This window comes from Strongylocentrotus purpuratus, unplaced genomic scaffold (genome assembly GCF_000002235.5).
Source record: "Strongylocentrotus purpuratus isolate Spur 01 unplaced genomic scaffold, Spur_5.0 spur5_scaffold_19, whole genome shotgun sequence".
Taxonomy (NCBI): domain Eukaryota; kingdom Metazoa; phylum Echinodermata; class Echinoidea; order Camarodonta; family Strongylocentrotidae; genus Strongylocentrotus; species Strongylocentrotus purpuratus.
This window is the reverse complement of record NW_022145604.1, coordinates 14,322,450-14,339,388: the sequence shown is the minus strand read 5'-3', so window position 1 is coordinate 14,339,388 and position 16,939 is coordinate 14,322,450. Positions and strand designations below refer to the sequence as shown.

General features: G+C 37.3%; 1 protein-coding gene across 1 annotated transcript; it reads right to left on the bottom strand.

Annotated features, from left to right (window-relative positions):
- Window positions 1-4,112: 4,112 nt before the first annotated feature.
- Window positions 4,113-13,433, bottom strand: LOC100889057 (leucine-rich repeat-containing protein 46). The gene is made up of 7 exons (XM_030990366.1): window positions 13,335-13,433; window positions 11,761-11,848; window positions 10,847-10,955; window positions 9,183-9,339; window positions 7,955-8,024; window positions 6,907-7,079; window positions 4,113-5,203 (listed from the first exon to the last, which is right to left on the bottom strand). The coding sequence occupies exons 1-7, from the start codon at window positions 13,417-13,419 to the stop codon at window positions 4,995-4,997; spliced, it is 891 nt and encodes a 296-aa protein (XP_030846226.1). The 5' UTR covers window positions 13,420-13,433; the 3' UTR covers window positions 4,113-4,994.
- Window positions 13,434-16,939: the final 3,506 nt, after the last annotated feature.

Sequence of the window (16,939 nt, the reverse complement as noted above, 5' to 3'; positions counted from 1 at the left end):
TTGGTGTATGGACACTATGGAAAGCCTCATGTAAGTAAAAAAGATTATTGCAGTAAATGCATGTGTTAGATTATTTTCTGAAGACAAGTCTATAAATTCGTCTATAAAAATCATTATTTAACTCGTGAGATTTTAAAATTGATGTCTGTTGTCTCCATTCCTACCCTTCAATATGCAAATATACGGGACTCGTGGATCTTGCATTTGTGGATTATTTATATTATTTTGTTTCAAAGAGAAACTATTAAAGGCACAAGGCACTGTCATGAAATCCTTAGCCAGAAGAAATAAAGGATTTGGTAATTTTCTTTTTTCTTCTCAAGGTCTTTTTCTATATTAGATATTCCTGAAGTTCTTGGAGGAAAAGTGAAGTTCTACTAATTTTCCCACATGTACATGTAGATACACAGAAGTGGTCCAGAAAGATTTTGGCTAATCCACTTTGGATCTTATTTGTATGTAGCTGTTGTATATGCCTTTGTATTTTTTATTGTTCAATTATTGTCATTTTTCTTGTAAGATCATTCGTCGTGAATGAGTTGCAATACCGAGAAATCTACGAGAGAGAATTTTTTGTACCAAAAAATGATTTAAGAAATTAGAAATCTTTGTAAATGATTGTGTATCAAATCTTTACGGTTTATTTAACCACATTTTTTGTAAAGAATTTACTAACCATAGTAATATCTTCTATTATGATTTGCTCTATATGAAAGATTTAATTGAAAAAAAGCTATCTATTTAAATTCTCTAATTTCCTTGCATATGTATAATTGAATTTCTATCATGTATGTAATAAGAACATGTGCAGGAATTGTTTTTATATCAATTTCCTTTGCTTCATTTAGAAAAGGTGTACATTATAAATATATATATAACATTTTCTTCATCTAGTCATTTTGTTTGGGGTATAAAAAGAGAAATAAAAATGGTTATGATTCTTGAAATACTGTATCTTGCACCTGTGGTTGATTTATAACTGCTTTTGTCTTTGTGTGGCCTTAATCTCTAGCAGTCTCTATTTTGCCACGTTACATCTCAATTAACATAATAAGGGGAAAACTCAGGATGAAGTGAAAGAAAGGACAAAAATAAGGAATGAGAAAGAAATGAAAGTGTATTATCATTTGTACACCACATGCTCGTGTGACGATTGCTCCGTGGCCAATTTACCACAATAACTGCAACTTCTAAATATAATTACCTTGGAACCAACGCTATACCAAACCATAACTCCAACACTAAACCTAGGCCAAAACCCAATTGCCACCCTACCCCGATACTTTTGACGAAATGAAGCCCAGAACAATTGTCACCGGAGCAAATGTTGGGTCATGGTATATTTTTCCACTTTTCTCTTTGCTCATCTGTGTGTTTCTCTCTCTTTCTCCCATTTACACACAAGTACCCCCTCCCCCCCCCCCCCCCCCCAAAAAAAAGAAGGTGTAAGCATGACCACAGAAAGTGGGACAGACAAACTTAGACAAGTAAAGAATGAGAATGAGAGAAGGAAGGATAGTGAGAGACAGAGAGACAGAGAGAGGAAGGGGGAAGGGGTGAGAGAGAGAGAGAAGGGAGAGAGAGAGAGAGAGAGAGAGAGAAGGGAGAGAGAGAGAGAGAGAGAGAGAGAAGGGAGAGAGAGAGATAAGGGGGTGAGATATATTATAGAGATGGGTGCAGATACGAGATACAATGAGACATTTAGGAAGACTTCTTAAAGTATCAAATATTTCATTTAATTTATTCAGATATAAATATTATGGACGGAAACGATTCACAAAGGATGGTCACAAGCAATATAAATATATAAATGATTGGCTGCCGTCAAGAAGGCCATAGGAGGAATGTATTGTCTATGGCAGTTACAAAGGCCTTGCGGGCAGCCAACCAAATGCTCAGTACAACAAACTACTGAGAATACAAGTAGTAAAACAAATTTCATCATAATACAGTCGAACCTGTCTACAGCGACCGCCCAAGGGAAACACACAAAGTAGCCTTTGTAGAAGAGGTGGTCTTTGTAGACGGGTTCCTTTACATGTTTCAACGAGACACCATTTTCAAGGGAAACAAAAATGTGGTCCTTGTAGACAGGTCGTCTTTGTAAACAGGTGGTCACTAAAGCAGGTTTGACTATAATAGTTCTTTTGTTTTTTTCTGGTGAATTCATTCTTAGCACAACTGTAAAAAGACAAGTATATGTACATCGATAACAAAGTCATATCGGACCAACCTACAGTGAAAATAGTATATGAGGAACACTCTAAGGAAATGTAGGTGGTCTTCATGTAAAGGTTCCTTTAGTACAGGTTTCAATATATACAAGGGAAACAATAAATGTGGTTTTTATAGACAGGTGGTTGCTAAAGAAGGTTTGAATGTATTACCGGTATGAGCATTCAAATTCATCTTCCCTGAAATCATTATGATAAGCTTCTTTCATTCTCCTGGAAAAACTTTAAATTTCATATATTACTTTTGTTGCGTTAAAACATTAAAAAAGCTTCGGGCGATTTTTCCTGTCAGCAAAAGTAATTGTAGTTGAGAAAGTTGCATAAAATTGAATACTGGTACACATGTACAGGTAATTTGGTCTTGGAATTTAGTCCCCTCTATGTCAATGTTAAAGTTTCCCATATAAATTGCAAACATTTGAAATACATGTATAGTAAACTGGTCGACTAAACTTAGTCCTCTGCTCTGCTATAAACAAATTATTTTTTAATGTCTCTTTAATCTCACATTTTCAAGGTGATGAAGAAAAAAAAAATTCAAAAGAGAAACACAAAATAAATAGAATACTATAAACATGGGACATTATCATGCACATATCGCAGGATAAATAGGCCCGAGACTAATATTGCATAGTTTTACCACTTTATACCACAAGTATGAGCAACGAAATGCATTTATTTCCCAATGTATAATGGGATAGACATTGGGCCTACGAATGATATTTGAAAAGCTTACCATGCATGGACACACATATACAGTGAAACCTGTATACAAAGACCACTCAAGGTGACAAGTGAAGCAGTCTTGATATGCAGGTGGTCTTTATATACAGGTGTCTATGTTTTCATGAGAACCACTATTCAATGAAAACAGAAAATGTGGTCTCTCAAATGCAAGTGGTCACAAAAAGCCGTTACCGCTGTTTACAAATAATCACCTGCTGACAACGAGTGATTGTAATCATGTTTAAAGGCCAACTGTACTACTTGTAGCTACTTGCTCCCTCTATATAGAAAACAATGCCTAATCTGTGACAATTGGTCCCCCATGATCCTCTTTTGTTAATCCTCATGTTAAAGGGAAAGTCCACCCCCAAAATAAGTTTGTTTCGATAGAGGCAGAATAATAAGAAAATCAGGTGAGTGAAAGTTTGAGCAAATTCTGAATGAAAATAAGAAAGTTATGAATTATTGAAGTTGTGATCAATCAAATACAAATTGGCAACTCTGTGACTTATTATACGAGCTCTCCTTCATTTGCTTTGTGCATAATATTCCATAAAATCATGTTTTGTTCGTTATTGATGACGGAATATATATTTGTTCCTTGCAGGGGGAGTATAGAAACATATTTGCAATTATTATATTTAGGGTGCATGTATGGTTGAAATTTTTCTTGAGGGAAAATGAAAATTTTAGATTTTTTTAGTACTGAGCAAATGGAAGTTGAGCTCGCATGATACGTCATAGAGTTGCCAATTTGTGTTTGATTGATCACAACTTCAAAAATCCTAACTTCCTTATTTTTAATCGGAATTTGCTCAAACTTTCACTGACTTGTTTCTCTCATTTTTCTACTCCTATTAAAACTAACTTAATTTCAGGGTGGACTTCCCCTTTAATTGAGAACTGAGTTGATACGATAGTCACCTGTCATTGACCTTCCTGTGTGGTCTAATCCCTCCTAGCCAAACTAGTACAGATGGGCTTTAATGAATAAACAGCATGACTGATACTGATTTTCAAAACAAGAGAAAATGAATAACAACCAGTAACAATAACTTTTGACCATGTTTGGTGAAAAAGAAAAAAACACACAAGGATTTCAACAAACTTTTGTCTCCATATTTACAAGACTGCTAAATAATACACTACAGGGTAAACTCCATTACAACAAAGTCTGAAAGCCTGTCTGTACTAGTTTGGTCAAGAGGGATTAGACCTCCCTGCAAGGTCACTGGACAGGTGGTTATCTCATCAAATCAGCTCTCAATTAACATAAGAGAAAGGGGATCATGGGGGACCAACAGGCACCGATTAGGCATTGCTTGCTATATAGAGGGAGCAAGTAGCTAAGTAGTGCAGTGGGGGGCTTTAACAACCACAAAAACACTATTTGAGAACACATTTCTTATTCGCATCATGAATTATAAATAATGGAATGATACAAAGGTGGCACTAAGTCATTCTTCACTCTTTTCATGACACGCACTTCCTCATTATAAGCTATTTTGTTATTATGGAATCTCCCTGTAGTCTCTCTCTATTTACATTAGGCCAAGCAAAATTAATACTCCGTTTCTTGTCCTCAAGTTTGATATCTGATAATTTATCCACACACACCTCCTATGAGGTCGATTTCAACACCAATTTTCTTGACAAAATTGCACATGAAAATGGAGTACAGACTTCAGAGGCTTCAAAACGAAATGAAAATGGTAAGATATTATAATAATAATAATAATAATACTCAGTTTTTATATAGCGCTTATTACAATCACTCAGCGCTTCGCAACTTGGAGATTATTATCCCGGCTTTAGCTGTGCTGCCATTACGGCGCTCTAGCATTTCAAGGAATTAATCCCTGCCAGGTCAATGTTTTTGTTACCTCATTGTTTGAGGAATTTAATAAGATATTTTTTTTTCTTCATTTCAAAACAGAAGTATCAAGTGACAAAAAAGGAAGCACAAGAGAACAAGAAACTAGGAATTAAGTTTCCTTGGCCTTATAAAAGCTATACACGGTTGTTACACCGTCCCTATCTGGATGCTGGAGAGGGGGTAAGCTGGCGCTGTTTTTCTCTGGGCGATCGTGGCGACACCAGACTTGACCTTGCCGTTTCCATGGCCTGCCGCGATTGGCTGCGGACTTCCTCGATCTGCAGCATGTGACGGTCATGCTGATCGGTATACTGGGACGCCCTCTCTCGCGACCGGTGGATTAAGTCTGCACTCAAGCGGAAAACGTCTGTAAATGAAACAGAATTATTAGCAGAGAGTAGAATAAGAAAAGAAAAAAAGAGATAAATGCTATTTGTGATTGCCAGTGCCATTTCAATGTAGAGATTGCGCAACCAGACCAATGACAGATGGAACTAAACATTACTTTACCTTAATTAGGCATGACCTCATCAGCTCGAGTTTGCCAATTAACCTGCTATTTCAACTATCCGGATCGCAAATTATCCAGCTAATTTGCGTCTTCATCAGCCCGCAGTTGCAATTAGCGGGAACAAGTCAGGCAACTTAAAAACCGGTGGTCCATTTGGAATACTATGTTATCTTTTATTTAAGGATAGTTTGTTAAAGGTAATACAAAGTTTCTGGAATTTTTACAAATTGGCTGGATAATGATTCATTACAATTTTGATATATTTGGATGCCCCTGTGGATGTATTATAAGCACTAGAAAATTTAGCCCCTAAAACAATTCTGCTTTCGAGGAAAATTGAATATCGAAATTTACCGCTGCTCCCGGTATATTTTGATAAATTTCAAATAGCCCTTATGGCCCAACAATGGTAGCTGTGACCATGAAAATCTCAGAATATGTAGTTGTGATATATAATTTCCAAACGGGAATAGCCAATTGGTCGATTTTAGTCAAGAAACATGGTTTTATAGCTAAATTAATATCTTGACCTTGAGAGTGAGCTATACAACATAAAGCGTTTATTATTTACAATTTCATCTCTTTAGACTCGATTTCAACCGCGACAACGATCATTGAATATTGTAGGATTGCATATGCTTCCAATATGTTCATTTAAACCAAATTCATGACCCCATACCAAAACTTTTTATTACCTTTAATTGTCATTAAAAACTGAAAGGATGAAAAATCATTAACCCTGTGGCAACAATCATTCTACATTTTGCGGTTTGGCTCCTTAACTTTTCGATTCAGAGCCCTACAAAATTTGCCATATATACACAAGTATAAGGGGCAATTTTTTGGCATAAACTGCATCCATTTGTGTTCCATGAAAAAGTTGTGTTCGACGCCAGGAGTTAAAAAAAAAAAGGAAAATAAACTTTAAAAACCTTAAATCGGAAACACATTGAGAGATTCAAAATCATTGAATTTCTCATCATCTTTCATCCAACAAACGAAACAAATTGCACAATGTAATACATAACCTACAAGCAGCAGTAATCCTTTTAGAATGTTACTGCATAATTGAGGCAACAGTTGCAGAATTTTTCCTTTCTATTCACTGAAGCTCTCTAAAAATTCTCTAAAGGAAAAGTGAGATTTCGTCAGCTGTAATCTCTTGGTTTCTTTCTCTTTGTTCTTCATTCTTACCAGAGCTCCAATCGTTCTTATAGAGCTTTCCAGACTTAAATAGCTAAAGGCTCCCCAGTACTTCTTTATTGTATCTTTTCCGTGAGGTATTGATACTAAGAGCTAGAAGCGTAATATACTTTTGAAAAATCTAACATGGCAGTTTAAAGCCCCACTGCACTACTTATAGCTACTTGCGCGCTCTATACAGCCAACAATGCCTAAGAGGTACCCGTCGATCCCCCATGATGCCCTTTTTCTTATGTTAATTGAGAGCTGATTCGATGAGATAACCACCTGCCAGTGACCTTGCAGGGAGGTCTAATCCCTCCATACCAAACTAGTGCAGAGGGGCTTTAATACAATCATATCTATCTATAACTCACCATCTATCTGAACATTATCTTGACCACTGCTACGATCTCCATCTCCTTCATCTTCCTCCTCCTCCTCCTCCTCATCGCTAGATACGGGATGACCGGCTGCTCTCTTTACATCTTTACTCAGCATCTCGTTGTCAAGCTGCTTCAGGTTTGGAAGGGCTGCAAGAAGTCGTGTCCTGGGGGGGGGGGGTGTTTCACAAAACTTGTCATCAGGGACAAATGACAGTTGTTGTTACAAGCTACTGAAGTCCTTGCTTCTGATTGGTTATCAACAGATTTGTCATTGATATTTGTCATTTGTCATTGAAAAAAGGCTTTGTGAAATGGGTCCCAGTATTCCACCACAAAGAAGGAGAGGCAGGTCAAAGAGCTATAGAGTACCGAAGCTGTGACATCATAAAAATCATATGCTCTGGCTTTTAACGGTTAGGCGCCAGAGCATATAACACTGAGTTCCCATAGGCAATCTTTTTATTCAGATGGTCATATCTCAGACAATACTTGACATATTCAATTGGTTTTCGACATGTGGACATTATTTTTGATGCTCTTTCGGAAAATGAAGAAGAAATTTTTTTTTCTAAAAATTTATATATTTTTTTTTGATGACGTCACACTTCACCACTCTATTGCAGAGCTAGCTTACTCATGACGTATTCACATTTACTTGCATGGAAATTTTGCATCAGAAAACCCTAATGATTACATTTGGAGGGCAGCTACAAGTCCAGGGGGTGTTTCACAAAGATTCTAAGTTGAACTTATCTCTCAGTTGGACTTAACAATTATGGAAAGCCGTTAGCATCTATGAAAATGTTTTGTAAAAGTTATTTTTAAAAGGCATAAAATGTTGATTTGATTCATTCATATTTTCTCAAGGAGATTTTATGTTCTTGATGTGGAATTTACAAAAAGTCTAAAATACTTGAACTTTCACTTTTGAATATATTTTATTTGAAGGCTACAAATAGCTCACTTAAGAGTTAAGTTCAACTTAGGATCTTTGTGAAACACCCCCTGTTTTCTTTTGGTGCTCTTTGTAGCCACGTACCTGTAATCTGGAAGGTCTCTGCAAGGATTCCCTCTTACATCCAGGAACACCAAGGACTTGGGAAGCTCTTCTAATGAAACAAAGAAAACAAAAAGAAAATGTCAAAGCAGATATTGCTATGTGAACTGTTCAAGATTGAAATCATATCACCATGCTTTAATACTCTGTCAATGGCACTAAGTCAAAAACTGAGATTGACTTTAAGTTGGACTTAACTATGGCAGGCAGTTCATGCCACTGTTTGCTCTCACCGTTTACTGACATTGGATCCTCAAGAGACGTACAAATCATGGTCACAAATCTACAGAATTTACATTTTTTGATAATTCATTATGGAAGGAAACTAGATGGAAATTCGACTGCACGCAGTTGAGAATGATGCCTCCGCCATCGAGCGATTTTACAAACCAATACGGAAGCAATTTTTTAAAATTCAAGTTTGATTGTGATCCATTAACAGGTTCTCAGAATATTGTGATTTTGAGCTATTTATAGTTTGATAGTAATCCATCTGTCAGTTCTGATGATGATGCATTCACAAGTTATTTATGTTCATAAATACTGAGCCCTATGACTTTTGACCTCATGACCCTAAAATCTAATCAGTTCATTGGCTCTGCAAGAGAAATGGGGACCTGGTAGGATGACGAAAGCCTTTGTGTTAAAGATAAAGACCAGTTATAGTCATGCGATTGTATTGTGAAAGAAACGTTGTGGAATTGATCATCTAGCATATAAGTATTGGTGTGTACTGCAAGGTTCTGGAATCATCAAAATGATAAGAAATTTGGCCCAGTCTTCGTAAAGTTACAAGCACTGTACACAGAAAGATGTATATGGAACTACGCACACGCGCGCGACACATGCGTTTATCTCTCACAGTCCAATAAATAAACTAATTTACAAAATATATCGATTAGTAGGCGGTTTTACCGGCAAAATTTTTATCATCATGTATTAGTCAAAATAATTCTTTCACATGATTGGTAATAAAGAGCTTCAATTTCATTTTTTGAAATTGGGGCGTTTCCAATACTGGTCTTTATCTTTAATAGTAGTTGCCATATGAACTCACATTTACTTTATGGTAGGAATACTCTCCATGCAGTGGGGATGGTGCACATTGTGCGTGAATAAATCCGATGACCGGGGTAATAACATCTGTAAGGCACTTAGAGAGACAGTATTTTGTATTAAGTGCTATGAATATCCTGATTATTTTTATTACCTTCTGACAACTCTGCAATCTTGTTATCGGAGAGATCTAAGAGCTTGAGGGTATCGAGTATCTTCAAGTTCTCAATCTTGTGTATCTTATTCCCGGCCAGGGTGAGGAACTGAATAGCAGTAAGACACTCCAAGTTCTCTATCTTCTCAATGGAATTCTGAAAGATAATGAATGGAGGGAGATGATGCAGTTTATAGATACAGTCAAAGCTGCCTTAGTGACCACCTGTCTACAAAGACCACCTGTCTACAACAAGCCCATTTTTTGTTTCCCTTGAAAATGGTTTCTCATTGAAACATGTACTAAAGGAACCCGTCTACAAACACCACTTTTTGTGTTTCCCTTGGGCGGTCGCTTTAGACAGGCTTGACAGTAGATGTAGTTTATACACCAATTCAAAGAGAGAGAGAGAGAGAGAGAGAGCTGAACATATGAAGTGCACGCTCACTGTCAGCCGCCATTGCTGGGGGCCATCAAGTATAGATTATTTAAAATAGTCCTATTTTAGTTCAGGGACAGCCATATACATGTCTGATTACATACAGCATTGCATATTCTCTTTTTAAAGGGATAGTTGAGTTCTGTTTTCAGACCGCAAATGCCTTCAAAGTGCATGGTTATTGCTCTTATTCTTATCTATAACATTAATATTGCCCTTTTAGAACCTAAAATTGCTATGAAGTTAAATTTAGACCCCCAAATGTGTGAAATTTAGCCAATACGATCTTACCAATTCAGCTCCACTTTAAAAAAAACAGTGACCGTTATTTAATTATTTCATTAAAAATAACAATACATGAGCCGGCTAATTGGGGGTAATATAAGCAACACGAAAATGCCAACAAAAGAGCCAACATCCAACAGGTGTCTAATTTGCCGCAGGTACAGTGACGACATAACATGTGCACCTGATTGACTCGTCTATATAGCTGAGGCAAGGAGCCATGCTTAACGCTAAAGATCAGTTATGGTCATGCGATTGCATTGAGAAAAAAACGTTGTGGAATCGATCAGAAAAAGTTGATCATCTAGCATATAAGTATTGGTGTGTACTGCAATGTTCTGGAATCATCACAATGATAAGAAATTTGACCCAGTCTTGGTAAAGCACCGTACACAGAAAGATGTATATGGGACTACGCACATGTGCACTACACGTGCGTTATATCTATCAGGTCCAAATCGATATACTAATTTACCAAATATATCAATAAGTAGGCAGCTTCTCTGCAAACTTTGTACATGTAGCATCACGTATTAGTCAAAACATATTGTTTCACATGATTGGTAATAAGAGCTTCCATTTCATTTTTTGAGAGAGGGGCGTTTTCAAAACTGGTCTTTACCTTTAATTGATGCAAAGTCAATGTGAATATGCATACTCATAAGATGATGCCATCAAGTCATTACCTAGTTTTTAGGTCAACAACTTTCCACTTTCAGAGTTTATGCACCAACGTATTCTGAAATAATTTTTCCCTTGCCTATTCTTGCCCAATATTTGCCAGCTGAGCTCTGTCCCTTCCCCCTTTTCATGTATAGGTAATATTTATAATTTGTTCATACATTGTATTAATAGAAATTGAATGTTGAGCCATTGTTGAGTTGGTTGAGCTGGTATATAGCACAACTTTATTATACAATTCTGCTCAGATATTACATACTTGCTGGAGATAAAGATTGGTTACAGGTCCAAGCATCTCAAGGTTATCAATCTCTGTGATGTTCTCTCTGTCAAGTCGCACATGGGTCAGCTTCATCAAGCCTGCAATACTGGTGAAGGAAAAAAAAATTCATTACTAAAAATTGATAGATTGATGAACAACACAGAACTTTGAATAATATTCTCAAATTTGCTTTGCTACTTCAGTCTTTCTTTTGTTTGTCTTTCTTATATTTCTTATCAAATTTCTTCTTCCTTTCTTTTCACTTTGGTAACTACTACTACTGCTCCTACTATTACAGCAACTACTACTTGTACTATTTAATACAGCGACTACATGACTACTACTACTACTACTTCTACTCCTACTATTACAACTAATATTACAAGTACTTCTACTACTACTACTACTACTACTACTACTACTACTACTACTACTACTACTACTACTACTACAACTACTATTGCAACTACTACTACTACTAGTACCCATACAGTTATACTACAACTTCCGCTGCTGCTGCGGTTCTATTTTTCTATCCTCCTTTCAATTTTTTCTTTTCCTCTTCATTCTCATCCTTTGTCTTGGCCTCCTTTCCACCCACCTTTCCTTCTTATTTACATTTTATTTTTTCTTTTGCTGCTGCTATTTTCTTCACCCTCTTCTTTCTTCTTCTTCACCCTCTTCTTTCCTCCTCCTCCTCCTCCTCCTCCTTCCTTCCTTCCTTCCTTCCTTCCTTCCTTCCTTCCTTCCTTCCTTCCTTCTTTCTATTCCTTTTGTTTCTCTTATTTTGTTGCCCTTACTTTCTCTATCCTCCTCCTCCTCCCTCTTCTCCCTCCTCCAATCTTCCTTTCCATCTTTCTTCTCCTCCTTCCTTAATATGTAGATGGTATTAATTTCATCGCAATACTCACAGCTCATCTCCTGATCCTTGCACCGTTGATTCAGGTAGATTTCTCTTTGCAATCAACGACATATTGATATGGGCTGGCTTACGTTGACCTGCATCATACATGTAAAATGATAAAGCACATGCCTTTAAACCCTTTCTTGTCAAGTGCAACATATCCCGACCAATACATTTGAGTGGTGAACATTGAACGATGTGTATGGATTAAGACAAGCAATGAATTAGTGCAAAAAGGTAACATAACTGGTCAGAGGAGAAAAAAAAAGTAATAATAAAGTCAACAATAGTCAAGTAGGGTCTATGACTGCCATCAAATTATAACAAAAGAATAAGAAGAAGATCCACACACATATACCATACTGAATCAGACACTTCCAAATTCGGACGGATGCCGGGTGACCACCACTCCAGCATAGAGAGTCAATGCTAAATTGCTAATGCATATTGACCTCTAGCGCTGAACTACATGCTTATACTACTAGGCAGCAGTTGCACACATGAATAGTCAATACTCACGTAACACACAAATGCACGATATGAAAACGATGCATGTTAAAATCGCTGAATATGCACGAGGTTGAGAAAGCCGAGGGTGTTTACAGTCACCGCTCTGTTTGTTCGAGTCATACATATTCAGCAATTTCGAACGATCGGCGCTCGATAGCATGAATATTCATATTTTCTGCGCCACTGCCGCGCATGCGTACCTTCTCTTCGCCATTTTGACTCGACGCTGCAACATGGAAGAATCGTTGGTGTAGGAGACCGAATAACCCTTTTTTTCCCCATCGAAGACTTCTACAAATTATAATTTCAAGTGGTCATCCATATGCTCAGACTAAGAGGAGTCGAGCAACCTATGAAGACAAAATTGTAAGTACTCCCTTTGCAGATTTAACGATAATGTCGCCCCATCGGCTGTTTTACTAGCCCCCACGAAAGTAAAACCGAAGCTCCGACGCCTGCGGTGCCGGTGTTGGATCTTTTTTTAAGCGGCACAGATTGGGGCTTTTTTTAAAAAGGGTTCTTGATTTACAGACTAATAGTGGTCGTGTGCGTACTAGTAGTAGAGGTCTGTTTTTAATAGTGTTACATGTAATCCACTACCGTATGGAAAATCATTACATCAACAATTAAAATGCAATTGGAAATCTGAAGAGGAGGCAGCACATCAATAAGGAGAACATCACAATAATTAGTCAATAAAACTTAATTAACTTAAACGAAGAGGAATGTTATCTAAACACAAGCATAGTTCACGATGGATATTCAAACTTCTTCGCAGCGCTAATGCGCTAGCGAACATGCCTAGTCTCACGTATGTGCAGACACTATTCAGAAGGGAAAGAACGTACTTCCCATAGGCTCAACACGTACCATGTCCCAATCTGTGCCGCATAAAAAAATAACGCTTCCCGGAGTTACTCAGAATTCTTAGTTTGCCCCAAACTCACTAGATCTAGGCCTACACCAATCAAAGTATATGGGGCCACAAGCGGCTACCTAGTATAGATTTGACGCGATTTTCATCACCATCCTTTTTTAGACCTCATTCATCATATAAAAGCTCTTGCTTACCCATTCCAAGGAGGTTTTCGATTTCTAAATTGAATTCCTCATCGAACCGTCTCCTCAATTCTTCCTCAGACAAATCTTGAGCCATTTTTGCTCAGTATACGTAGATACATGTATTCGTAAACAAATAAATGGTACGAGGGATTCCATACAACTCGGCCCGCGCGCGCCGCGGCGCGTCGTGAAACGGGTCGAGCTCATTCGCTCCAAGGCCATGAACATTTCTAGATTTCCCCCTGATTAATTTGTGTGGTTTGGTTTTGGGTTTATGTTCGAGGTGGATCCATTACTATTTGTTGCTTTATTTTTTTTAGGCTCTACTTTTTCTTCTCCAAATGACTGAAGGGCAGGGGTGTCGCTAGACCTTTTTCAGTGTGACAGTTGGGTACTATTGGAGCAAATAAAATGAGAAGATTTATATAAATTATTTCTAAACCCATGCTGTACATGAGGAGAAACAATCTTCACGCCACCTTATATTTAAAAAATATCTTTAATTCATTTTTTCATATTCTACAACTTATGACAAATACTTTTTGATCCATTTGAGAAAAAATAAAGTGTATATGAATGAACAGATTATAAACTAGAACCAGGGAGAGTGTCAGAACTCTCCCTGTTGAACACCAAAGTAATGGGAAAATGTGGAGGGGTGGCAGCAGTAACCAAACACACCACCCCACCCCTGTCCAGCCGCGCGCCAGAAGCAATTTGGGACGGGGGCCGGGGGGGGGGGGCACACCTGATTCCAGAGGGCTCACCTTTAGGGGCAGTGGCGTAATGAGCAAAAGCGTTTGGGCCGGGTCAGGAGCATAGCGAGTGAAGCGTAAATTGGCGTGGGATCCATGGGCTGAGCCCCCGATATGAAGCTCAAGGGGTTGTATGCATTTAATTAAGCTTAGTCATGAGCATAATTATGTTGATACCTTATTTGTGACACCGGCAGGTCACTTATATTGGTGGGGGAGTCCAGGTAGCTGAGCCCCATGAGGGTTTTAGATGCATTTGGCGGTCAGATGAGAATCCAGGGGCCCGCCTTAGGGTCCTTGGTGGGGACCAGGCGGCGGAGCCCCCGTAAGCTCAGGGGTTTTAGGCATGTAATTGCTGTCAGATGAGCATATTTTGATACCTCATTTGTGACACTGGCAGATCACTCGTTCGTTCTTTCTTTCTTTTTCTCTTTAGGGCTCGTGCCCCCGAGCCCCGCCGTTTTGGAGGCTCTGACACATAGGCTTCAAAATAGCATATTTTTTGCCTGACTGTAAATTTGGGAATGCAAACCACTTTTACTCCTTTTGCAAACGAGACGGTGTCGCTAAAGTTATTTTTGATTAGCCATAACAATATTTTTTTTGTTTTGTAGCATTATTTTATTGTATTCATTCAGTACAAAATATATAACAAACAAACATACAGCTTCATTGATTTACATAACATATCAAAATATAAAGAAAATTGTACATCTCTCAAAAAATACATAAGATAGTTTAATACACAGTGTTTTCAAATTAATTATACTGAAAGAATATTATAAATCAAAGAGACACCTACAGACAGACAGACACACCACACACGTTCACATACTCAGACACACATACAAACTTACATATCCTCCTCCCCCCTTCATTCCAGAGCTCAACAAATCCCCCTCCCTTCCCGAGCATTCACATCTACATGTTTGTTGGAAGTGTCTCTTCCTTTTCCTTAAGACCAAATTATATATCTTTAAAAAAAAAGTCCGAGTCTGAGAAAGAAGTATTTGCCTCGCCGTCCTTAACTGTGGAAGTTGTCCCATTTTCTGAAGTGAAGTGCCTCTCTCCCCCGCTAATTCTTTTTCTTCTTGCCTATTTTCTATAATTCTTGTTTTAATTTTTTGAGGAATTGGGGGTCTATTTTTAGTTGAACTATATTTAAAAATCATTTGTTTTGTTAAAAGAATAATGTGATTTAACAGTTGTTCTTCTCCCGCATTGGATCTTTTTATCCCGATATGAATTTCTTGCCAGTGTAGATTTTTTAACGCTGATAAAGCAAAAAGGTCACCGCAGTCCTTCCAAATATTTGCTACCTTTTCACAGGTAAAAAACAGATGCTCATAGGTTTCTTCGTGTTTATTGCAAAAGGAGCAAAGATTGCTCACTGCATGTTTGAAAGTGTATAGATGCTTATTTGTATAAATTAAATTATATAATATTTTATATTGAAATTCCCTCAGCTTTCTGTCTAGAGTGGATTTTCGGGGTCTTAAGAAAATTGTTCTCGTGTCCTGTTCGACCATATTGTATGTACGTTCTAAGTTGCATGTAGCATAAGATTTTTCCGTTCTCATTTTTAACAATGTACTATAGATATATTTTGATGTTAAGCCTTGCAAAGAGTGAGGGTTTCCGTTAATAATAAATTCTAAACTTAATTCGATATCCTCACAAGGATGTTCATATATATTCAAAATAATTTTCCATGAGAATGGAATGCCTTCATATAACTGTTTTATTATATTTATTTCAATGTTGTTTAAACCTATTTTCTTAAATAATGTGATAGATTTCAATTCACCTTTCTTATCAACAATATGATGTATTTTAAATACATTTTTCTGAAATAAGTCTTCATGGAAATATATTTGCCCCTGAATGCGGATACATCTATTATTGTAAATCATTTGATTTCTTTTTGAAATTTCGTTCTTAAGCAAAAAGGCTTTTGTCCCCAGCCAAGCCTCTAGCATGCTACGGTAAAAATCTGGTAATGACAGTGCAAGTAAATCTGGCGATACATTACTGAAAAATATCAAGAGGCCGCCATTTTTTCTAGTCAGGTATTTAAAATAACGTTTCCAAATCATATTTGAATCTCCTGTTGTAAGTCTTTTCATCCACATGATTCTTTGTGTTCGAATAAATAATTGAAAATCTGTCAATTTAAGACCTCCCTTATCGTAATCTAAAAACATAGTACTCCGTTTGATTTTCCATTCCATAAAAAATCAAATATTAACACTTCAATTTCATGGAATGCCCACGGCGGTACAGGTGTGAGTGATGATGCATATACTAATTTCGATAGAACAAAAATCTTAATTAGTTGAATTTTCCCCATCAAAGTCAAATCTCTTTGTTTCCACCACATAAGCAGCTTTTTAATTTTACTTAAGATTTCTTTGTAATTAATTTTTGTCTGGCTTTCCACGTCTAACGTAAACTAACGTAAATATGCTAGCGACCACTCGACCATGCGATTCCTATATAAAAATAGACCCATTCAGTACGCTACCGGGAGTAGCAAAAGGTCCAAAACATTCACAGACTGGGTGGCAAAGGATTGGCAAATAGTTGCTAATCTCAGGCGCGGATCTACGGGGGGGGGGGGGGGGTTTAGGGGGTTTAAACCCCCCCCCTTGGGCGCCCCCCCCCAAAAAAAAAAAGGGGGAAAAAAAAAAAAAAAGAAAGAAAAAAGAACGCACGCTGGAGAGAAACCCTTTCAAGTGCAAATATTGTGAGAAGATATTCAACTCATCTGGTAACTTAACCAAACACATGATAACTCTGGATATAACTGTGTATTTAACTGTTACTTGATTTAAAAAGACGTTATCATGCACTGCTTTT